This window comes from Lepisosteus oculatus, chromosome 4, assembly GCF_040954835.1.
Source record: "Lepisosteus oculatus isolate fLepOcu1 chromosome 4, fLepOcu1.hap2, whole genome shotgun sequence".
In the NCBI taxonomy this organism is placed as follows: Eukaryota; Metazoa; Chordata; class Actinopteri; order Semionotiformes; family Lepisosteidae; genus Lepisosteus; species Lepisosteus oculatus.
This window is the reverse complement of record NC_090699.1, coordinates 23,731,821-23,756,565: the sequence shown is the minus strand read 5'-3', so window position 1 is coordinate 23,756,565 and position 24,745 is coordinate 23,731,821. Positions and strand designations below refer to the sequence as shown.

General features: G+C 40.8%; 2 protein-coding genes across 4 annotated transcripts in view; one reads left to right on the top strand and one right to left on the bottom strand.

The window, feature by feature from the left end:
• ide (insulin-degrading enzyme) overlaps positions 1-12,808 on the bottom strand; it is a 47,050-nt gene extending 34,242 nt beyond the window's left edge. For 2 of the 3 annotated variants that reach the window (XM_006630386.3, XM_015346850.2), the window contains exons 1-4: positions 7,920-8,080; positions 5,363-5,545; positions 4,449-4,656; positions 1,275-1,444 (exon numbers count right to left, since the gene is read on the bottom strand). In XM_006630386.3, the coding sequence (XP_006630449.2) occupies positions 1,275-1,444; positions 4,449-4,656; positions 5,363-5,545; positions 7,920-8,001 (643 nt within the window). In that variant the 5' untranslated portion in view covers positions 8,002-8,080. Of the gene's footprint in view, positions 1-1,274; positions 1,445-4,448; positions 4,657-5,362; positions 5,546-7,919; positions 8,081-12,764 lie in introns of those variants that run through there. The other variant, XM_015346851.2, reaches the window with a different exon arrangement.
• Positions 12,809-12,930: 122 nt separating this feature from the next.
• On the top strand, positions 12,931-23,102 carry kif11 (kinesin family member 11). The gene is made up of 23 exons (XM_006630495.3): positions 12,931-13,093; positions 13,367-13,484; positions 13,974-14,106; positions 14,529-14,626; positions 14,929-15,007; positions 15,677-15,862; positions 16,165-16,289; positions 16,382-16,472; positions 16,555-16,797; positions 16,895-16,990; positions 17,148-17,236; positions 17,468-17,555; positions 17,860-18,048; positions 18,322-18,529; positions 18,672-18,844; positions 19,305-19,430; positions 19,903-20,061; positions 20,143-20,276; positions 20,619-20,898; positions 21,136-21,358; positions 21,493-21,647; positions 22,329-22,442; positions 22,587-23,102. The coding sequence occupies exons 2-23, from the start codon at positions 13,408-13,410 to the stop codon at positions 22,710-22,712; spliced, it is 3,192 nt and encodes a 1,063-aa protein (XP_006630558.2). The 5' UTR covers positions 12,931-13,093; positions 13,367-13,407; the 3' UTR covers positions 22,713-23,102.
• Positions 23,103-24,745: the final 1,643 nt, after the last annotated feature.

The following is a 24,745-nucleotide window of genomic DNA, read 5'->3' as shown; positions in this document are numbered from 1 at the left end:
GAGTATAAAGCTGAACAGATCGATAGAGCAGCAGAGGGTTTGTGCACAGAACTACAATGTATTCGGAGGATAGCCTACAAAAATGAGCAGAGCTGCAGGGGAGAAAAAAGAAATTCATGTTTAAATACACTTCAATCCCAGGCATCAGAAGGTACCAGAAGGGAAAAAGAAACCGATGCATTATTTAAGCAATTGTACTGCCGAGATCGGTTCTACAAAGGGTGCCTTCATCGAATTCCCTCAATCATGCAACATCCACTTTGTGATCAACTGTTTCATCACCTAATGTGACAGAAATCAGAAAAGAAAAGGCTAATCAGCTGGCCCGGGAGCTTTCGGGTTAATGAAATGAAGGGATGTTGAGAGGTTCAGCCGGTAAAGATGCTCTCCTCTACGATCACGGGTTCAAACCAGCTGTGACAGAGCCCACAGGCTGTGGCGCGCAGATGGCCAATGGCTGCGGAGGGCGAGTTGGCATCAGTCGGCCGAGGCCTGTCTCGGCTGTAGGCGGCCCGGCGCCCCCCACAGCCGAGGAGGGCGCTCCAGAGCCTGGGACATGTGGAAAAGCGAGTGGCTCAAAGGCGGGAAGTGGGAGGGCTCTCCCTAGACTTCCTCCTTCTCCTCTCGCAGGGCTCACAGAGCCCCGCCGTCAAAATAATCACACAGCCGCTAGTCCAGCTCGGGGGTTCAACACAAATTATTTGCAAATCATACATTCAGATTAAAAGAAAGATAATGACGGACAGAGTGCTCTTGGAATGAAAAACAAAACAGTCTCTGTGTCATTTATTACTATTTAATTCATGTCAGGAAACAAAGGGCCTTAAACTTCACTAATAAACATGAAGAGATCAGGGACATTTCATCATTTAAATGATGAAACGGTAATTGAGATTTAAGATGACGATGCTTTTTAAATGACGTGAAAAACTTTGTATAGTAATGACTTTGAACAGTATGTTTCGGTGAATTTGTTATTTCAGCTTGCCTACTCTCAGGAAACAGAGCAGTATAAACACAAACCCAGTGCTGCAGCCTCACAGTTTATATGGGTCCTGTGTCCTTTGTTAAAGGACAAAGTGCAACAATGAGTGCTAACATAATGTGCTGCTGCCACCTATAGGACAACGTGTGTACCAATCTGTCAGCGCTCTTCTGCACTCGAGCAAGCACAAAAAAACAGATCCAGGTTAACTAAAATACCTCGATGCACCTTTGCGTTTTTTTCACTGCACGGTACAAAGATAGCAGCGTGCAACCGTCGAATGCCTGACCTGTTCCAAATTTACTGAAAGGGTGGCTGGGATTGCCTGTAGCCTTCTCCAGCTGAAAGAGCCTCCAGGCGTCGTTCATCAGGTTCTTCTCATGTTCCGAGTCCACAGCATTCACTTCTCTGTCCTTGCAGCTCTCATCAAACAGGGGACACAGAAAAAACTGGGAAAACCTAAATACAGAAAGGAGGAGGTCTCATCAGGGCACCAGGTCTCTGCAACTCCACTTCAGTTTCCTACAGTATTACAGTTTGCCCCAACAGCATTCACACTGGCTTTTAGAGTTACTATAAGAATATAAGGAAGTTTGCAAATGAGAGGTCGTCAGCCAGCCCATCTAGCTGGTTAGTTTGTTTTTAGCAGCTTATTGATTCAAGTATCTCATCCAGCCATTTCTTGCAACAGGCCAAGGGATCAGCGTCAACAACATGGCTGGTCAGCTTGTTCACACATTTCACACTCCTGGGTAAAGAACAGCAATTGACACTAGTTCTCACTCAGGTGCAAAAGGTTCAGGGTTTTTAGCATCCGAGAATGAAAGGAGACATTGAAAAGATAAAAGGCAAAGCTGGTTTCCAGAATGTTTCCACTCTGTTTGAAAGATCTGCATGAAATTTGAATATTTGTTTTAATGGGTGTGGAGGATTTCAATAGCCTTTGTTATGTCTGGATATGTACAGGGTTTACAGTGTCTTACACTCAGAACTCTTAGACTGGGTAAATAAAGACAGACAAACAATACTTGTGTTGTAACTATTCTGTTGTATGAGGCACAACCTTTCACAACGTTTCTTTGCCACACAAAACCACTGCCCCCATCAAGGGTTTGACACACGAAATCAACTACAAATTTTATATCTGACAACCTCATTGTTCACTTATACACAGCACTCTTGTGAGCACATCACAAAAGCTTACAGATCCCACTTGCTACACATGCTAATGCACCAAGCTCTTACTAATGTCCTACTCTGGCTAAAAGAACTGAATCATTTTAGTCTTAAGCAGACAAAACCATGAAGGGCCCAATTCAAGAAAATCATTGACTAAGTAAACCCACCGGACTTCCTCAAAGTCAACAGTGTTGTTGAAGCTCATACCCGGGCTTCTATCAAGAAATGGCATTTGGAGATCGTCAGATTAAAATAATAACCAGCAACTAAAAGAGCTGGATGGGCTAAAAACTTGTAATCTTTCATATGTTCCTATGTCTGAGTCTGATTTCCAGAACAGCAGTAAACTAACTACCTTGGTTTAATGGACTTTGGTTTAAATAAACAAAATATGCTTAAGGGGAATTTTGTCTGTAAATTATAAATGCTGGACTTTCCCTGCAATAACAAGGAAATGGACAAATAATAAAATATTAAACAGGTATAAAATTCAAGAACATCAATGGTGCCCTTTAGGGGTAGGTTAATTGCTTACAATGAGTGTTGTTTCTGATTTGCGTGCTTTAGCAAATTTCATACAGTATATTTGCTCCACACAAAATAAAGAGCTTGTACTGTACATTTACGATAAAAAGGCACAGAAACAAATTTCAAAGAGAGTGTTGATTACAATTTAAAAAAAAATAGTTAAAAGATCCAGATAAAATAATAGCATATACAGTACAATATTTAATTTTTTTCATATAATAGTGTGTTTTACGGTTGAAAAAACATCATTTGTGATTAAACCAACATTTGGCAATAATGGACAGCCCTCCCACCCATCCCCTCCTTAGTCTGTTAAACTGGTAAACTGGGGTTTGATATGCAGAGCTGTTTTGGCCAAGCCCAGATGCTCTCTCCATGTAGGCAGAGCTTGGCTTGTCTTCGGAAACCTACTTAAATTTTAAAACCGCCTTGAGCTGCAAAGACAGGGCTACAAGTGAAATGGCAACAAAATCTAAATCAAAAGTAACAAGAATCTACACACAGTTTTTACTTACTGGACAGTGACCACACTTTGAACTAATTTTAATTAGTCTCTACAACAACATTCTCTTTTCTGTCAAGCAGTAGATGCATTCCACTGCTCACTCAGTTAATTGAAGATATGGATTAACTGTAACACATGGGTTTTTCACCATGGGTTTAAGGTTCAATTCTTCTTGTCATTTTCTCTTTTGAATAATTTAAATTAATGGAAATAACCCTCCTTCTATCTGTACATTTATATACTGGGCAATATTAAACTGTACAATATTATTTTTAGACCAGGTGAGAGAAATGGCCTGACCACCAGCAGCAGCAGTGGCTGACTGTAACAAAGAAGCACAGGTTTGGAGAGTGTGAATGTCAAACAGGCCGCTTAAAAAAAATATGATGAATCATACATTATTGGCAAGTGCTGAATTTCAATCAACACAAACGCATAAAGTCTAACTACTTTGCAACTATGCAACTATAACTACTTGCATTGAAAGACCTTTTTTTATTTTCTTGCTTAACACGTACCACTTAAAGATCTCCACATGCACTGCCAGGAAATAAACATTGATTGGCAATAAAATAAGGTTATTGTGTGAATAATTCACTGCTAAACAGCTTTATTTTTTACAAAAGGCCAGATGAAATGTCATAGTTATTCTAAAAACGAAAAGTGGGGGAGTAACTGAAACTCCAAACCACTTGTTTTCCGAACCACTGTGTCGGGCTGGCTTCCTGCCCAGGAGAGAGACGTGCACTAGGTCTCTGGGATCCTCAGCAGGATTAAGCTGCTTTTGCAGTTTGGATGCACCTACCGATTCATTTATTCACTCTAGCATAGTACCCAAGCACATGAATATCATCGACACTGCATGCTGTTTAACATAAAGAGAAAGAAGTGACTGCTTATTCTTAATGTGCCACACTGGTCCTTTAATCCTTTTTTCTCTTTATTATGTAGTTTTTGCTTATTGTAGCCTTTGCTTCTGGATTTCAGGGCACTATTAAAGTTTACGGGGGTCTCTGTGGACTCAAACCCAGGTCTGCCCCTCCATCATAGACAGCATCTGAACTTGGTCTTAAAAAGCATTGAATAATAGTGACTCAGTGTTTGTGTCCCTTTGCGCTACTACGCAAATCAGGCACCATAACTTCCAGGACAATCATCCAGAATTACCGTCTGTTTTAAAGTGAAGCTAGCAGCAGCCCTGGTAACCAAGCAGTTCTTAATCTCTGGTCTGCACCCACTGACAGCACTTACCGGTCTAGCGCCCCCTGCAGGTGCTCGTGGGACACATCGAAATAGTAGTTGGTGTGCTCCCCGCTGGTAAAGGCATTGGAACTGCCAGCGTGTTCGCTCAGGAACTGGCTGTACTCATTCTCTTTGGGGTACTTCTCAGTGCCCAGAAACAGCATGTGCTCACAGAAATGGGCCACACCAGAGATGTTGGAAGGGTCAGACAACGAACCTGCACAGGTAAGAGGTACACTGCAATGACATTTCTTTCCCACACTGTAGAATATCATTCATCCACTGCCCTCGGCAAAAACCCACCCAAACCTGAAAAACATGCAAACTCTACAGAGCAACAGACCCAATCCAGAACTGAACTCCGAACCCAAGCTGTAAAGAGGTAGTGGTAACTGACACGCCACTGTGCAATTCACCATGCAATATACAACCACACATTGTAGCAATTGAGTACGAAAAAATAATTCTACAACACTGCCAACAGCAGCTTTTTCTTTTCAAACATCCCATGGACTGCTTCAGAGACTCTTTAACAGGCCATATTTTAAGTACTTAAATTTTGTGAATGGAAGACCAAAAAGAATGCAAAACATCGCAAATGAATAAAAAAAATAAAAGTACAATTTTAGGTCCATTAGATTCTTTAACAAAATCTGCCCTTTACTCATTTCAACCAATCCATCTGCTTAAAGACATCTCACTATACTACTGCAGATGACTGTGAAGCACACAGGACACATCTTGAAAGCATGGATCCTGTTCATAATGAGTCCGCATGCCACGAAGTACCCATGTCAACATGCATTCTGGATTTCGATATGTTTCAAGTGGAAGTAAACAACACCCTCGTATTACTGGTTTTGGGCAGAAGCAGTGTGAGATGGCTGTGGCTGTTAACAGCATCTACACAGCTGAATACATACCTATATGCACGTCTAGCGCTGCTGAAGACTTGTCTGTTGTGGGGTCACTAATGAGCATGGCCCTGAGCCCATTGGTGAACTCCAACCCCCGGTAGACACGCTTGTCTTCCGGAGACCGGATGATCTCACTCACTATCCTTTTGACTGCTTGGTCACTCATCCTGGATGCTGGGGCTTTGGAGGCTAAAGGAAACATGAAAACAGGGCTTCTGTTTCAGAGGAATAACATCATAAAAAAGCAAGACTCATCGGCACAGAACTGGAGTTGTGACATTATCTGTCATGCCGTTAAAACTCAAGCGTGGTACGTTCTCTACATCAGGGACAGATAACTGGGACAGAGGCACAGCAGGGACGCTGTAACTTTGACAAGTGTTAATTTGAAAAAGGAACGGAATGGCATGAAAGGGCACTAGCCCTCACCAGTGGGGTGCAGCGAATACAGTCATGACACTGTGCCCGCCTTCCACATTCATTTTCCAGCTCACAGCAGTGCCCGCTCTCAAAGTAAAGGGACAGAGCGTCCTTCAACACAGGGAAAGAGAGATGATTAGTATTTAAGAGGCTGATTATTCGTTAAGAAAGGACAAAGCACAAAGCAATCTGCTTTCATTGTGAGGCACACAAGGGCCAGAAAAGCCCGCATGCACACACACTGACTCTTTCTTTGGAATTTGAAAATGTTCTGTTGTCGTTAAACACAACAGGAGCTGTACACTAAGTGTACATTGAAACCTGAAAGAATTCGGGCATGACAGCCTACATGACACTACAATTCACACGATACTCCATACTCTACAATGTGCTCAGGTTAAGACTTAAGGAATGTCTCGCATTAATTTATATTATCCTGGAAAAAAACGAAAATAAGAGAGTGTTTTGTCTCAAACCTAAGGAGATATAATAGGAGATATACTGTATTAATATGACTAATGTCATTATTGAGTGATTTTTTTATGTTCAGTACTCCTAGATTCCATATTAAATCTATTCTGCACACCATAGTCATAGTGCAGGGTCACAATGAATAATGTTGTTAGCCTTTTGCTGTTGATCATGTTCAAATCTATAAACGTTTGCTGAATAAATAAATTAATATAACATTGCTGCAACCTTAGTTTATAGCAGTTCTCTCCCTACTACTCAGCCTCACCTGAATATCAAACCCTCAAATAATCACCAGCTACAAAACACAAACACCTCAAATTCACACATTCAAAGCAAATTCCCAGAATGGATGGTTTCCGCTTTCAAATCCTATGGACAGCTTGTGGATGTTTCCAATAAGCACAAAAGCTAGGGACACAAAGTGCAAACAAAAAATGAGGGAAACCAGACTCTATCTGAAATGTCTTGAATCACTAAAAGAGCCACAAAAGCATATGCAAGTTGCAACTTTTTTCTGAAAACTGTTTCAAAATTAAATATAGTTTTTCTCAGTACTTAACCATGAGGACTTCTGCAGTGATTGGTAAGTGTACTTCCCTTTTAAGATACTGGAAGAGCTGCCTCCCATAGCAATCATAAAGTGCATGCAACCAATTTAGCATTTTCTCTGTAAGACACGGTACTAAGTCTTAATAAAGGGACGTGCGGATATTATTCGGATAATTTTATTCGTAGAGGAAACTACTGTACGTCTGACCGCTGTAGACATGTCTATGAGCAGGGTTTCTACTTCGATGGGGTTTTTTTTTGCCACAGCTGTCAAAAGATGCGCCTTAACAACCTCCTCAGCTCGCCAGGCGCCCAGTCTGCCTTTAACTGTTATAATTATTACAGCAACCTACCATTAATCCCTATCCCATCACAGTAATGCGTCTCGTTTCGTACTGTATATCTCCGAGACATACTCACCAAGTGTTCAGCGTGGTTGTGATGTACTGTAATTACTAAGGTAATAATTCCGTTTTAAGTTGCAAGTTAATAAATATCCTTTGTAAATACAATGACAAATTCTCTGTGCGAACAACTAAACACAAAAGTTATTAATACCTAACTCATATTTAAACGGTATAACAGGTACCTGGATACCATACTGTACCGACAAGTCACAGCAAACGATCTATTATTATAGTATTAGAAAGGTGCGCGCAATCGACTAAGAGTAACTGCAATCTGTCTTCGAAATAAAATTAAAAAAACAAAAATTACTGACCACGTTTTACAGGTTACAAGTTTTAAATTATAAAGGTGGGTAGTCTGTCTGCGTTTTAGGATTACGCTGCGGTGCAAGACACCGGTGTAAACTGTGTGACAGGCCTCACTCTCCATATGATAAGATCAGCACAATGCTCATACTACAGAAACACAATTACTCCACCTCTTACACTATACAGTTCACGAACAGGCATTCGTGAACACAATGAGTTTTGTACGGATCACAAAGACATGCTAGCATATTGCTTAGACAAAGTTAAACAGTGCGTTAAGATCAACACTAAAGGGGGGGAGTTTATATACATATATGCTGATTCACTTAGCATTCGCCACGCCACACACAAAGACACATCAAGATGGTGACAAAAAAAAATGTTTTGTATGACAGCTGACATACCCCAAACCTGAAAACGTGAACAATTTCTGACGATCGCCAGGTATCTTGCGTACCGGGCCGGTCTGCTAACACATTGCTGCATAGACCGGTGCTCGACAAAAAAAGGGCTCAGTACCTACAGCGCCATATTTTCCGAAGTCGAAAGTAATCGATGCCAAGTTACCTTCATTCGGGCAAAGTCAATAATAATATTAAGGTTCTAACGTTATGCAAACGAAATAAAACGTCTTGTAAAAATATAATAGTGGTAAAATCATATCGTCAAAAGTAATGCATCATGTTTAAAGTAAAATGTTGCATTTTCGCGATCAAAAGCATATTTTCTGCAACTCGATTATTCGTACTATCCCTATTCATAGTCCCACAAGCAGGCAAATTTGACTAGCTTTACGAAAGCGCCACCTAGCGAGCACTCCCAAAACGCCGGTTGAACAGGCTACTGGAAATACGAAAACATGCATTTTCGGTCAGATAATTTAAAATACACAACAGCAGCTGAAACTCTTTACATGACGGTACATAGACACCATCTATAAATGTGAGAGAGGGCCTTAGGTTTTGTCCAGTTATTTGTGTTCTTAAATAGCTTATTTCTATATATATATTATAAATGTACGTTATAGTTAGGGGAAAAAGTGAGAATGTATTAAATTAAAATTTCACTCAGGTGTTTACCAAAGATTAAATCAACAGCACACCTGTTGTTGGCTGAGAAAAGACAAGGCTGCACACTAAATAGTGTCAGCATAGAAGTGGCATTAAGATAATAATAATAATAATAATAATAATAATAATAATAATAATTGCTTACACTTATATAGCGCTTTTCTGGACTCTCCACTCAAAGCGCTTTACAGGTAATGGGGTCTCCCCTCCACCACCACCAATGTGCAGCATCCACCTGGATGATGCGACGGCAGCCATAGTGTGCCAGAACGCTCACCACACATCAGCTATCAGTGGGGAGGAGAGCAGAGTAATAAAGCCAATTCATAGATGGGGATGATTAGGAGGCCATGATTGGTTAGGGCCAATGGGAAATTTGGCCAGGGGTTATACCCCTACTCTTTTCGAGAAACGCCCTGGGATTTTTAATGACCACAGAGAGTCAGGACCTCGGTTTTACGTCTCATCCGAAGGATGGCACCTGTTTACAGTATAGTGTCCCCATCACTATACTGGGGCATTAGGACCCACGTGGACCACAGGGTGAGCGCCCCCTGCTGGCCCCACTAACACCTCTTCCAGCAGCAACCTTAGTTTTTCCCAGGAGGTCTCCCATCCAGGTACTGACCAGGCTCACACCTGCTGAGCTTCAGTGGGTTGCCAGTTGTGAGTTGCAGGGTGACATGGCTGCTGGCTGGCGATAAGATAAGATAAGATAAGATCACTTTATTGGCCATATACAACTTCTTGTATTAGGAATTTGTCTTTTCACGTAACTTTTTCTCCATGAGACACACAGACAGGGAGAGAAGCTTGGGGTCAGAGCGTAGGGTCAGCCATTTATACGGGGCCCCTGGAGCTGCTGGGGTTAAGGGCCTTTGATCAGGGGCCCAACAGAGTAGGATTCCTCTGCCAGCCACGGGATACAAACCTGCAACCTTCCAGCCACAGGTGCAGATCCTTAGCCACCCCACCACCCCCACCTTAGTGTTGCAACTACTAAAAGCACTTAAAATGCTCATATCCCGAGCGTTGGTATTGTACCCATCATACATCTGGAAAAAAAAATATGTTGTCTGTTCCAACAGTCATTCAAGGCAGTGGTAAGACCCATGGACTGAGAGGTTGCCTAATGCAGTTCCCATTCATTAACACTGGACCAGACAGTTACACCTCTATGTCTTACTTTTATTTCATGTAAATTCCTATGGGACAGTCAGTATATTTTTGGAAAAGGTGTTGCTATGTGAATAACCAACATCGGTAAAGGATGTACACAGCACGTATGATATTGTATGAGTAGATTTTTCGAAGGCTTTGGATAAAGGTCCTCATAAAAGATTCACAAATTAAAAGCGGCAGACATTCAAGGAAATATATGTGTTTGGATTGAGAAATGGATGGTATATAAAAGAGAGTACAGATAAAGTGAGAATACAGCATCTGGGGTGATGTAATTAGTGAATACCACAGAGATAAGCTTTAGGACAACTGCTCTATACAATATATCAATAACCAAGACCCTGCTATAGTGTGTTAAGTATTGAAATTCGCCAATTAATCCAAAATAGAATTAGCAAACAGTGTTGAAGCCATAAAAAGAAAATGAACAACATTGAGAATGAAAAAACTACTTAGGAAAAAGACTTAGGTGTTTATGTTGATGTACATTTTCATCTCATAGACAATGACAGAAAGCAATAACAAAGAAAAACGTGAGGTTACAACTGTTAGAAATTTAGAATTTAAAGCATGGGATGTTATGTAAAAATGTTCAAAGCATCAGTGAAACTCCATTTAAAGCGTAGTGTACAAGTTCAATCACACTACAAAACATATTGGTTTGCTGATATCAGTCCAGAGAAAAGCAAGCACCAGATAATAACATCTATAAGAAGTCCTTTGGACCCTCTGCAATAAAGCTAAACAAAGGGATGTAAATGCATTCCACACTCTACCCATTTATTTGTGTTTCACATACTGTTGTTGTGATTTAGTGCGATTTTATGTGACTCTTATGTTTGTGTATGTTTGTGTATGGGTTTTGTGTATGTCTGTTGGAGAACCAAAGATAAGTTTCCACAGCAGTGGACAATAAAGTATCTACAGTATCTATACATCATTTTCTGCCCAAGGAATATGCTACAGTGCATCGCCAGACTAAAAGAACTCAGTGCTTTTCATCTTGAATACAGAAGGAAATGGAGGAAATTCAAGTTTCAAGATTAAAGATAAATTTAAGTACAGTATTTAACATTCTCAGAGGCACTGGATTTCTTAAGAGTTAGAAGAGAAACACAAACCTAAGGAAACAAGTGGAAACTACCTGAAAGGGCATATAAAACTGAGAATGGGAGGCATGTTTCTACTCAATGAATTGTGAGAAGCAGACCAAAGACATAATGGCAAGTTGATTAATAATTGTTTACACTTATATAGCGCTTTTCTGGACACTCCTCTCAAAGCACTTTACAGGTAATGGGGACTCCCCTCCACAGCATCCACCTGGATGATGCGACAGCAGCCACTGTGCGCCAGAATGCTCACCACACATCAGCTATCAGTGGGGAGGAGAGCAGAGTAATGAAGCCTTTTCATAGATGGGGATTATTAGGAGGCCATGATTGGTAAGAGCCAATGGGAAATTTGGCCAGGACGCCAGGGTTACACCCCTTCTCTTTTCGAGAAACGCCCTGGGATTTTTAATGACCACAGAGAGTCAGGATCTCGGTTTTACGTCTCATCCGAAGGATGACGCCTGTTTACAGTATAGTGTTCCCATCACTATACTGGGGCATTAGGACCCACATGGACCGCAGGGTGAGCGCCCCCTGCTGGCCCCACTAACACTTCCAGCAGCAACCTTAGTTTTTCCCAGGAGGTCTCACATCCAGGTACTGACCAGGCTCACACCTGCTGAGCTTCAGTGGGCTGCCAGTTGTGAGTTGCAGAGTGATATGGCTGCTGGTAAAAGTGGTCCTGGGGTGAGGGTGTGCATATCTGTGTCTGTGTGTACCCTGCTTTTAGCCCATTGCCTGTCAGGATAGGCTTTGGCTCCTTGGCAATCCTGTACAAGATAAAGCAGTTAGAAAATAGGTGGATGGGTAGACTGGAACAAGTTACCCAGCCCCGTGGTTGAAGGTGATACCCTACATTCTTTTTAGAAATAAATGGATAAGATTCTCAGATGAATTGTGTTCTAGCGACCAATTGGCACTAGAACAACAAGGTTTACCTTTGCATTTATAACATATAAATCAATTATTTACATCAGTCTTGCCAGACATAATTAACCTATTCTCAGCATTTCTGAAATAACAGATCATCTTCTCAATCATTATCTTATTATGAACTGACAGTTCTGTAAAATTATAATGTCAACGCAAGCACTTAGTGCTTGGCAACATGGAAAGATCAATTGCTTTCTTTTGCTCAGAAGTCTAAACCTCCAATTTGCTGCAATTATCATTGCATTAAATTATGCAGTATTATCCTGGTTTCATAAAATGGTTTGCTTTTTTCTGTTAAAACAAATACTTTGCGAATTGCTTAAGCTTGAAATGATGGAAACCACGTAATTAAAAACATAAGAATGAAAAAACAGAGCTGTATATAAACACTTAAGCAAAAGTGTTTACTCTTTACTCCCAGGGTATTTTTAGCTTAATAAAAACTTGATTAAAAACAAAATGCAAACCGTATTAGACAGTTGTATGAATGTATCAAGTCTTTATCAATGTAAACAAATCTAAAACAATTTTATAGACGCCAGTTTTCGTTGCCGACTCATCCTCATGAGGTTAATTTAACGACAACTCATTGGAAGGACCAGAGTTATTAAAACAGTCGTCCCTTGTCACCCGCTGGGCAATTGGTTTGAAAATTCTGATCCAGAGGGAAGAGCACTACCTATCTGTCCACTAACACCACTTGCAGCAGCAACCAGATTTATTGTAGAAATCTCCCATCCCTGTACAGTCCAGGCCCAGCCTTGTTTACTTTCTGAGATCCGACGAGATCAGCCTACAAAGTTCCATCACTGCTATCTGTGAAACACAACAAACCAAATGATTTATATTTTGTGAAGCGCTAAATGTGAAGTGTTAACTGGGAGAGTCCCTGTAGAATTTTATAAACATTCAGTCACCCAACAACTCAAGAGAAAGAATACCAATCTACCGTATTGAGTTCTGATTTCCACCCTTGATTTTAAATTCACGGAAGCTCCCATGATCCCTCTCTAGGGCTCCTGCGAAATTAAACCAATCAAGGCCTAGGTCAGTGTTTTCGCTGTTGTGATTGGACGACACAGCGGAAGCGCGATATTCAAAGTGTGTAACTGCAAGAGACGGCACAATTCAGTAAAAAAAAAAGCTATCAATGCACATCTGGCTATATTGATAGGTGTTTACAAGTTAAAAGAAAAGGAATAATTAATTTTAGCGAAATATTTTTTAGAAGAAGGAGTTGAAGACTTTCACACTTTTAAAGAGCGCTTTTTACTGAAGGTAGGGTGATATTTAAATCGCTGTTGATAGGAGTTTATTAAAGACAAGCAAGCCGCGCTAAAATCGTGTTTTGTAGTAGGGCGAATGCTAGTCTGATGTAGTTAATGTTGATCATTCCCGGGCTTTCTTTCGTATTCATCTAATTTAACAAGCACGAAGAAATGTAATGTCGTGTGGCTATTATTTGTTTTTAGTTACTTTGCTGCCACCCGAGTTTATACCATTTTCTGCCATTTGTGTTTGGTTTTGTAATCGATTTTTTGTGTTGCATAGGTTTACAACATTGTTTGTACTGCTGGTGGATTTGTTGAAAAATGTCTTCACACAACAGCTCCATGGTCAGCAAAAAAGAGGAAAAAGCGAGAAATATACAGGTTGTTGTAAGATGCAGGTAAATGTGTCCTGGACAGAATATGTGTTTATAAGTGAATATGGTTTTATTCTGTTATTTTCTGAATGACTTCACTGATAAACTTGATTAAGTTTTGTATTTTACCGTGCAACGGAACTGAAACACATATATATATATAAACAATTAAAACTATGTTTCTAAGTAATACTATCGATGGGGTTTTGGCTGGTTCATCTTACTGGTTAGACCAAAACATGCTGTCGGTTTTGACAGCTTCGTAATGGACTGCTTTCACTGCAGTGAGAGCTGAATAAATTACGATATCACGATACTTTGTCTGCTTTCTCAAAAATGTTTCGCATCTGCGCAAGCTATGTTGACAGGAGGAGACAAAAAAGAAACACTACACGTACACAACAAGTCATTATTAAACGTGCAACTGATTTTTGTGTCTTTGCGTTTGGATTATTAACGTGCTTTGCAATGTCAGCAGATTATTAAAATACTTTCATCGGTTTTGCAATGCAGACCTTTCAATGCAGCCGAGCGCAAGGTTGGTTCTCACAGCGTGCTGGACTGCGAGGCCAGCCGGAGAGAGGTGGCTGTGCGTACTGGCGGTGTAAGCGATAAGTCGGCCAGGAAAACCTATACTTTTGATATGGTAAGAAAGCTTTTCAATTTTACATACAATTTTATAAACCTGTGATTTTGGGAAATATTGGAATTTCCTCATAAATGTTGCGCCCAGTGTCGCAGCTCCTGTGTAGTGGCCGTGCCTGACCTCACAAGGGCTAACTAACTCATTCAAAGCAGTTCGGAGGTAACTACTGTTTAATTCCACTGTGTCAACAGTGAACACACTGAAGTTCGGTACTTTATTTTTGTGATAGATTAAATAAACATAATATTATACATATACTGTATATCGTGGAGGGGGTGATATGTGTTGGTAATGATGGATTGGGGGTGATATGTGTTGGTAATGATGGACTGGGGTTTTTAACCCGTCTAAATAGCGTATTGCAGATCAGTTTATTGCACTTGAAACACGCATCTTAGCATCTGTCCTTTGACTTCTTTCAGGTTTTCGGGCCGTCCGCCAAGCAAATCGATGTGTACAGAAGTGTGGTTTGCCCCATTTTGGATGAAGTTATCTTGGGATATAACTGCACAGTTTTTGCGTGAGTACTGGCCCTTCGCTACCTGCCGTATTTCGTGCCATACCCATAACCCAAGTGGGCCCTAGAAACTACGTTTAAGACATCGGCAAACTGCTATGCTCAATACTATATTTTATTTGGCCATTCAAATATATATATATATAGATTCCGATAAAATAAGATGTGAAGAATATGTACAAATCTGTGATAACTCTCCTACTTTAATATGTTTTTGTAGCATTACATAATATCAAGGTCCTGAGGTAATACAACAACATAGTATAAAGTACATTGTTTATATCAAAGTCTTTTTTTCTGTACAGATATGGACAAACTGGCACAGGCAAAACCTTCACAATGGAAGGGGAAAGGTCACCCAATGAAGAATATACATGGGAAGAGGTAGGGCCAGTACCAACATCCTTTTGCTTTTAAGAGTGAAAGTGTAATGTGATGCATTTAATTAATGTCTGCAAAGAAACCAGCAGCTAATTGTTATTGCTTTGGGAACACTATTAGTCTTGCCAGTAAGACTTGGAATCTATTATATTTTGGAGATGCCATTTGTTGCATGCAAAGTTGCATTATCAATCACCATAATCAATAAGCATAAGGGAGCCAGTTCCAGAGATCTGGCTGATCTTCATGTTCACCAGATGAGGTGTTATTCTTTAGTGCTTCAGATGTTCCTTTTGTTTGTCCAAATCACTATGGTAAAGTAACATCCCTCTATAAAACAGTTCTGAAACTCTCCAGGCTGTTTTGTACTGCTTAACACGTTGAGAATAATGCCATGTCATGTGCTGGGCATGCATGGCTGAGTCTGGAACTGACTCGTCTCTCCTCATTGATTAAACTAATAGTGGCTACAGCAGAATTAATTCTGAGGTTTGCAAAAATATTTTTTTTCCGTATGTAGAAGTAATTTTCATCAGAAGGATATGCAACTTTGAGTTTCCGTTTAAGTACATTTCAGTTCTCATGGAGTAAATCAGTTTTGTTACAATTTTGAATATGGTAACTTCTGTTGATGGTTGTCTGTGGAAACATCTTTCCTGCCTTTTATTTTAGGACCCACTGGCTGGGATTATTCCCCGTACTCTTCATCAGATCTTTGAGAAACTGACAAGCAATGGAACAGAATTCTCTGTCAAAGTTTCTCTGATGGAAATCTACAATGAGGAGCTTTTTGATCTTCTCAGTCCTTCTCCTGATGTCACAGAAAGGCTGCAGATGTTTGATGACCCACGTAATAAGGTGCAAATCTCAATTTTCTTCTGCAATGCTGGTAAGGGCAGCGGTGTGGAGCAGTGCAGAGGGTTCTGGATGTGTAACTGAGAGGTTGTGGGTTCCAATCTCGGGTGAAACATTGCTGTTTTGCCTTCGAGCAAGGTACATTCACCTGTTAAATGTCTATAAATAGGTGCAAATGTAAGTTGCTTTGGGTAAGTATCAGTCAAAACTAAGATATTTCTTTGTACTTTGTCTTAAGTTTTTAAAGTATAACTTCGATAAACCTGGTGTTTTTACACACCTGTGCTTTTTGGCTTTGTCCTCAGAGGGGAGTCATTATTAAAGGACTTGAAGAGATCACTGTGCACAACAAGGATGAGGTTTATCAGATCTTGGAGAGAGGCGCCGCAAAGCGCAAGACTGCTTCAACTCTAATGAATGCCTACTCCAGGTACTGGTATCCTCTGCGTTGTGCAAAAACCTTGTGCGTTTATTGCTGCGGCTTTTGCAAAACTCTAAAAAAACAACAACTTTTTTTTCTAGTCGATCGCACTCCGTTTTCTCGGTCACTATTCACATGAAAGAAACCACCATGGACGGCGAAGAACTGGTGAAGATCGGCAAACTGAACCTCGTAAGTCTCCTGGGCTCGGTAGTCTGCTTCTCGGCCTGGCTCCCTGTGGCGGCTGGTGCTACTCCTGCTTCCTCCCCTGCAGGTTGACCTTGCCGGGAGCGAGAACATCGGGCGCTCGGGGGCGGTTGACAAGCGGGCCCGAGAAGCCGGCAACATCAACCAGTCCCTGCTGACGCTGGGCCGCGTGATCACCGCACTGGTGGAGAGGACGCCCCACGTGCCCTACAGAGAGTCCAAGCTGACCCGCATCCTGCAGGATTCCCTGGGCGGACGCACAAAGACGTCCATCATCGCCACCGTCTCGCCCGCGTCGATCAATCTCGAGGTCTGAGCTCGATTGGCTAGTACTGCTTTTCCACAGACTTTCCTAAAAAAAGTCTTCATTCCTTATTTTAAGCTAATCTTATGGTCTTCCAATTTAGGAAACGCTAAGCACGCTGGATTATGCCAACAGGGCGAAGAACATCATGAACAAGCCTGAAGTGAACCAGAAACTGACCAAGCGAGCTCTCATCAAGGTAGTTGTTTGGTAGCATTGAGCTGTATTTACCTGTGTTAATATAGCTCTTAATCGTGATGTAAGCATTGGGGGTGCTGATGAAAATCTTCCTGCTTTTGAACTACACTGCTGCTTTAATCTTGTAACATTAAGGCAAATATTTCTGTAATCTATAGGAATACACTGAGGAAATTGAACGCCTGAAAAGGGATCTGGCTGCAGCTCGGGAGAAGAATGGAGTGTATCTGTCCTCTGAAAATTATGAGTATGTAACAACTTTACGTTGTTTATGGACTATGTAAAATTAAATCTATATGCTCATAATTACCGTAATCATTGCCAGTAATTGAAGGTTGATTCACCTTTTCAGCATAATTGCCTTAACTTTCTTCTCTCAAGTATGGAATGAAAGGTTTTAGTGGGGGGAGCAAAATAAACATTAAACATGCACGCTTAGATGTCAGGACTTTGACAATATTATGGTGATTCTCTTCAGATCTATGAACAGCAAAATAGTGTCGCAGGAAGAGCAGATTGCAGAGTTCACTGAGAAGATTTCAGCTATGGAAGAAGAAGTGAAAAGGGTGAGTTATGTAGAAAATGTGAAGGTGTCACAGCTGGCTAAAAAGGTAAAAAATTATTATTGCCAAATGGTAACCTATAAAGTATGTGTATATTCAGGCAGTCATAATAAGAAATCAGCATTTTTCAGTACAGTTTCCAGGTAGAACTTAGATTTTTATCGCAGAGATATTGCATTACTTCTACTGTATATGCTTCATTTTTTATCACTTTCCATTTAACGAAGTTTAATCATGGTTTTATAAGGATGAGGTTTAAAAAATGATGGCTTACTAGCTGACTCGCTTTCTTTGTGTTGCATGTCAGGTTTCTGAGCTTTTCACAGACAGCAAGAGAGAGCTGGAGCAGTATGCTACAGACCTGGAGGAGAAACAGCAGCTGCTTCAGGAGACCCATAGGGATCTGCAGGAAACCAAGCAGAAGCTCTGTGAGGAAGAATACATAGTCTCAGAACTGAAGACCACTGAAGATGTGCTCTATGGCACTGCAGACCAGGTCAGGCATTGATGGCATGAACTTCTAATGACACGCTGGGAGTGTTCCTCCTCAATCCTGCGATCCTTGGCCTGAAGTGCTTATCCTTTTAGAAAAACTGCTTATGCCGGACTGCATGCAATTTTTTGTTTCTTCTTTGGCTTTAAAGCCTGCATTTCATCTTTTGTAACAGTTATTAAAGAAGGGGAAACTGCCAGACTGGTTGTCTGTTTCATGCATTATAGAAGATTGTGTTAATCTTACTTTCTGCTTACATCTACTCTTTCTTTGCAGCTGTTGTCTACAGTTGATGTGAGCACCAGCGATGTATCTGGTTTACATAGCAAGCTGGACAGAAAGAAGAATGTTGAAGAGCATAATGCCAAAATGCAGGAGACCTTTGCGAGTCAGATGGATACCTTCTTCAGCCAGATGCAGAAATCTGTTGAAGAACAAAACCTTAAACATCAGGGAATGCTGGACATGTACAGAAACTCTGTTGGTGAGTACTTTATCAAGTATCCGAGTCTAATATTCAAATCCATTCATTCATATTTTAATTAAATTCTCTTACTCAAAAAGATTCGTTCTGGAGTGGAGAAATTGATACTCACTGGGTAAGAGTAACTCGTTTTTTATTTCAGATGACCTTCTCAACTCCAATGCTGTCATCTTCAGCAACACGATATCTACGGTTGCCAAATCTTTTAAAAGCATCAAAGATCTCATTGGCACTGGAGTGTCCAGGTGTTTGGAACGGATGCTGGAGCAGGAATCTCTGTGTCAGAAAACGAAAAACAACCTGCAGCACACGATGGTAAGAAGTACAGAGCATTCACTCGGGATGGCATCGCAGCTGGGTCCCTAATGGAACAGGTTGCTTGTCCTGTCTTTCTCAAACTCCAGTGCTCGATAGGAATGAGTGGGGCCACATTCTGCAGTCTCCACTTACATTTGGACTCCTGTACTGTGTGGTTCTAGGCAAGACAAGTAAAGTAGTAGTTCAAAATGTTGTACAGAGTTGCTGACTGTCTGTTATTCAAACTTAGTAAATCTGCTGTGCATGTAATACACTCTTAGCAGGCTAATTTAACATTTCTCAGTTCTTTGATTTTGGTCTGATGGTTTTTTTTAATCCACTTGAATATGCTCCTACAATGCACATTGATGTAATGCCTTCTTTTATAAAGAACTTTAAGTGATCTTTGGGTTTATTCATCAGCAAAGGCAGAAAACCAAAAAAGACCTTTAAGTTTTCTGTTTTTTAATGTTGGCAGGAGGAGTACAGATCCGGAATGGAGGAGGGGCTGCTAGGACAATTTTTGCCTGGGATTCGAGCTGTAATGGAAATGAACGAAAGCCTAAAACGAACAATGCAGAGCCATTTCGTCTTGGCAGGAAAGGTAATGTACTGTATTAAAACAATTGATTTTCTGAATGAGCCTGCATGGCTAAGGTGATTTTGATGGTATCCATTGATTTATAATAACGCACAACTACTTACATGTAGTAATCATTCTTACAATACCTCTGGACAGGAAAATGAGAATGTTACAAACGAGAGGAAGCCACTTGGCCCATTTAGCCTGTTTGGTAATTAGTCCCTAGCTGATCTGAGAATATCTTCCGTCCATACCTCTTAAAGAAGCCAGGGTATTGGCTTCAGCAGCATGGCTGGGTAGCTTTTTCCATACTTAAGAGTATACCTATATTAAAATATACTCAATGCTATTATGAGGCAATTGTGATAGCTAATAGATATTTCAGAATATTGTGATGTATTGCTGTGTCTCAGATATGAAGTAGACCAGCTCGTTATGATTCATAATGATTCAGACACTACCACTTGAGCACTAAAATTGTTTCTACTCTTAGATGGAGACCATGAGAGAAGAGATGAGCTCATTCTTCAGAGACCACACACAGGCTCTGTCTAGGGTGAAAGAAGAAGCAGCTGCAGGAATCTGTGCTCTTCAGGCTGAGCAAGATCACCTGAAGCGCCAGATCAGCAACGCTAATGAAGAACACGCCATGGTTTGTATTTGCAAAAATAAACTTTGGAATGTGACCCATCATTCTGAAGCAAAAAAGTGATTTGACTCTTGTGTTGTGCAGGGCATATCCAAAGTGATTCTGTGTCTGCAGAATCAGTTAAACCTCTTGTCTGAGGAGACGCAGAAGAACTTCAATGGACTGCTGAACAAATCTGATGCACTTCAGGTTTCGACAAGTGCTCTTCAGCAGAGCATGTAAGTACTTTTGGTGGTCAGGTGCTCTTCCTTGTCAACACATTAGACATGCCTTCCATCTTCCCATTCCGACCAACAAAATAACAGCATTATAGGCCTAATTATGGATGGTAATGGCTTTTAAACAGTGTTATGTATATATTCCCTGGATGTGGTACAGTATATGCAAGTCTTAAATATTCACCGGTTTTAGAAACTGGTACTGTAATGAGAAGGTGAACCGAGATTGATTGCACAGATCTTTTAAATGTATATAATGGGTATCTCAATGCAATGCATGTGAATAAGTTAGAACCAGAACATGAGTTTTAAGATGTTCCCTAAAGCAAGCTGTTATTCTAGGCAATGCACTGATGTGGTGGAGAGTGCAGCACTGCAGCAGGACAAATTTGAGCGCTCAGCCGATGGTCTGATAGCCGAGATGAGGCAGGTGGCTGCAGAGGGAGAGCACATACTGGAGGAATCCTCAGAGCACTGTGGTTATCTGAGGACAGAAGTGACCAAGATGGGGGAGAAGACTGTTCAGTGGTGTGAAACGACAAAGGCCAGCATTGATGCCTTCGCTGATGGCCAGCTTGCTTTCATTGGCGAAGACAAGTCTTCAGCTCAGGGTTTACAACAGGTACAGCTTGCACACCAGCTTATGGAAACACTGCTGTCATTGTTATAGAAACGCCGTCTCTGCAATGGTCACATAAAGAATGCGCTTTGTTTTAGGCATGCTTCTCACTGTTCGTCTTACGTTGGGATCTGACAGATTGTCCACTTTTCGATCATGTTATTGGTCCACTGATTTAATTGCCAGTGCGCTGTAGTTGTCTTGATCTGAAAGGCTGACCCAGCGTTTTCTCCTGTCCAGAATGTGGAGGAGAGCTGTGCCTCCTGCTCCCAGCAGCTGAGTGGGCAGGTGAGAGAGCAGCAGGCTGGCACGGAGAGAGCCCTGGTGGTGTTGAAGGAGCAGACCCATGGGGACCAGGCCACGCTGCTCGATCACAAGACTCGGCTGCTCATCCACGCACAGGAGGGCTTGGACAAGGTCCTCGCGTTCTTGCAAGAAGACCTCAAGCAGGACACGCCAACAGGTAATTATTTGTAGTCTGTACTAGCTCTTTAATGTAATATTCTTGTCCCACCATTTCTTAAAAGAAGCTATTGCATTGGCTTCAAAGGCATGTCTGAGGAGCCCTTTCTATTTTTTTGGCCTTTTTTTTTTAAGGCACGACACCTCAACGGAAAGATTACACCTACCCCAGGGTCCTTATTAAAACCAGGCCGAGGGATGAACTGCTGACCCAGTTCAGGAAACAGCAGCAGGAGCTTCTGGCAGCTCTTAACACCTGCGAACCTGTCCAGGAAGAGCCAGTCGATCAGGTACGATGGTTGAGTTATTAAACTAGAAGTGGAGGGAATGATGCTTGGCAAGTTTTCACACAATATTTACATGCGACCTGTACTTGTCAACTGCAAGATGCAATGCTTCTCTGTCAGTGGATTTTGTTGAGTGATGTATATGCTAGTAAACATGTCCAAATTGAAAAACTTATGAGGATGTCCATTCTACCGCTACTTTATGAAGATTTGAAAGTGTTTTTATTATCCCTAAGGGGGCAATTATTCAACAGCAGACAATATCAAGAAAACCACACAAACATGAGCAAGCATTGTTATAAATTTACACCATCACACCGCATGTAAATTGAACAAAAACCGTTGAAACGCAACAGAAGAGACTACAGCTGCTTGTCACCGCCCTGCGAGTCAGACTAACTTCAGGGCAGGATAGTTGGAGTTCAAGTAGCTTACAAACAAGAAGGCCACTCTGCCCATCTATCCTGTCTAGTAGTAGCGAGTTCATCTAAGGCGCTCATCCAGCTGTTTCCTGAAAGAAGCCAGTTACCCAGCATTGGGGGAGTGCAGAATAAACTTTGTGTAAAGTGTGGGGCCTCCGGTTTTCCGATTGAAAGGATTGAGGTTTGCACAAACCTTTTTTTTTCTGTTGTGGTGACTTTTTGTAATGATACCATAAGTTGTTCCCCTCCCCCTGTTGTTCAGGATTCCCTGGAAGACGACGTTATGACTAGCAGCAGTGACAGTGTGATCAGTGAGAGGTCGTGCATTGATGACAGTATAATGTGCATCGAGAGTGGTAGAGCCCCCTTCTTCAAGGTAAGGCTGCTCTAAGTGGAGCAAATGAACGGCTCCACTATTGCTTTGGAGTTGTAAAAGAAGAACATTCTCGCGAAAACATCTTGAAGCACAACCCAAAGCGATATCCTAACATGAAGTTTTTGCTTTTCTCTCCCTTTAAAGAGCAAGAAAGGCTTCCGAAAGGAAAACAAACCATCAGCCAGCTTTCTTGATAAATCAAAGATGTCAGAAAATCCAACGGAACTAACAGCTGCACGCTCGAAGCTGCCTCTCAGAGCACAAAACTAAGCTCTTGTCTTTACATTTCTAATAAGATTTTAAATTACTTTTTTAAAACTATATATTTTTTTGAAGGTCTGTCCTATTTCCAACTTTTTCATGTTGCTGTCCTGATTTTATTTGTTACACTTCTGATATAAAAAAAACTAGTTTCTTTTCGGATCTTTACACGTTGTAATCTGTTCTTTTAATGATGTTCTTTGTAGGTATTGTATTTTATCTGTAATAGCACATTTACACAAGCACTGTAATGTTTAATATAAGGGTGTGTGTGTTTGGGGGAAGCTTGAGTAAACCTGATGCAATTGTTTTGTGGTATAATTTCACTGGGAAAAGTGCGTTTACCACATTACATGAAATCATCTGTAAATTATTTAAAACAATAAACATTTATGCCAACATTTTGTCACCGTTTCATTTTTTATTTAGAATCCAGAAAATCCAGTGGCGTTGAACGGTAGATGGCGCAGTTGAACATCTAAATGTTAAGGTTTAACTTCTAAACTCCCATCCTCTCTGATTTCACGGCCCAGTACTTAAAAATCAACAGCTGAAGAAAGTATTCTGCATATTATTTTCGATACATCTTATCCTTTCTTTATATCGCATTGTATAAACTTTCCGGTTTATTTGTTACATTAGTTTTAAGCTAAGTATCATTCTAACTTTAAAAAAATAACGTATTGCCTTTAGCTAAAAATACCCAACTGTTCTGTATACGAAACGCACTGTGACGCAGACTTACCTTTAATTGTTCCAATGCATTTTCCACTCTTATTGAGAATTTAATTCGTTCTTGCACCTCATCAGAATTATTTTAACTGAATTAATATAATGTGTTATATTATTGGCTCTGAAACAGGAGTGATTCATTTTTAAACGGGAGCAGCAGTTACTGACAATATCGTTGAGTAAATTTATTTTGTACTGGGAGCTTAGCTCCCTTAACTTTCTTAATCTGTTAAAAGTGCATTTCACCAGATCAGAAATAGATGAAACACAATGCTTGGCTTATGGAGAGATGTTGATTCATGCATTTATAACTTCAAAACGTTAGTTTTGCATATTGTTTTTATGTCTTCTCTCTGCTTGGGTAAAGCTTCATCTTGTTCAAAACACCGCTGTAAGGCTACTTTTTCACTCGACACTTTCTTAACAGATTACACGATTTCTAGAATCATTGCACTGGTTACCAGTCAATCTTGGAATTGACTCTAAAGAATAACTACAACAATACTGCTTGCATCCCGATTGATTCCAATAGGAAACCCGCTTTATCCAGCACGGAGACGCAGCACCCTTAGCTGACAAGGGGAAATTTATGGAGACTCTCATAGACAAGCCCATAGTGGAATTCAGTCAGCACGACGGAGTTAACTTCCTATTCCTTACTTTCAAAGCCATGGGATCACAAATGACCAAAGAGTCTGTACCACAGACCGTTCCTCCTACGGAACAGTGTTTCCAGTTAACATAGTGCCTCTTAGGTTTTGGGCCAGAAAGAGATCTCCCATTCCAGTACTGATTGGACCCAGCCTTGCTTAGATCCTGAGATGTGATGTGATCAGGTGAAAACGCTGGTGTCAGACCTCTTCATGATCAAGGTCTTTTGTTTCTGCTGATGCTACTTGTTTTACGTGCTTCAGTATGTTTTGCCAGACTATGGTCTTTGACGTGTAAGAACTCTGTCTTGTATCAAAAAAGCTAGAAAAGAGCAGGGGCAAAAATGCTACTTCCCGGTTTATGTAATTCCCTTAGGACAGATAACGCAGACTGAAACCATGAATTATTTTAAGTCTAACTTAAAGACGTCTTTTTTCTATTTGACCGTGGTTTCAATAAGTGTTGACTTTTTTGTATTGCTTGTTTTCTGTCATTTAAGTTTTGAAAAGTGACATTACATACTACGTAAAACTTAAAATAGCCAACTACACTGGCATGAAAAGCGCTATCTAAATATAGGTTTTACTTTACTATTTGAAATCCACGGGTATAATCTCATAAAGCATTACAAAAGGGAATCAGTTTGGTAAGACGCTCAC

Coding starts and splice junctions, on each gene's coding strand:
- kif11 (XM_006630495.3), top strand. CDS start 13,408: ATGTCTTCACACAACAGCTCCATGGTCAGCAAAAAAGAGGAAAAAGCG. Junction 18,049..18,321: donor TCTATGGCACTGCAGACCAG/GTCAGGCATTGA, acceptor CTTTCTTTGCAG/CTGTTGTCTACAGTTGATGT. Junction 20,062..20,142: donor CTAATGAAGAACACGCCATG/GTTTGTATTTGC, acceptor TGTGTTGTGCAG/GGCATATCCAAAGTGATTCT.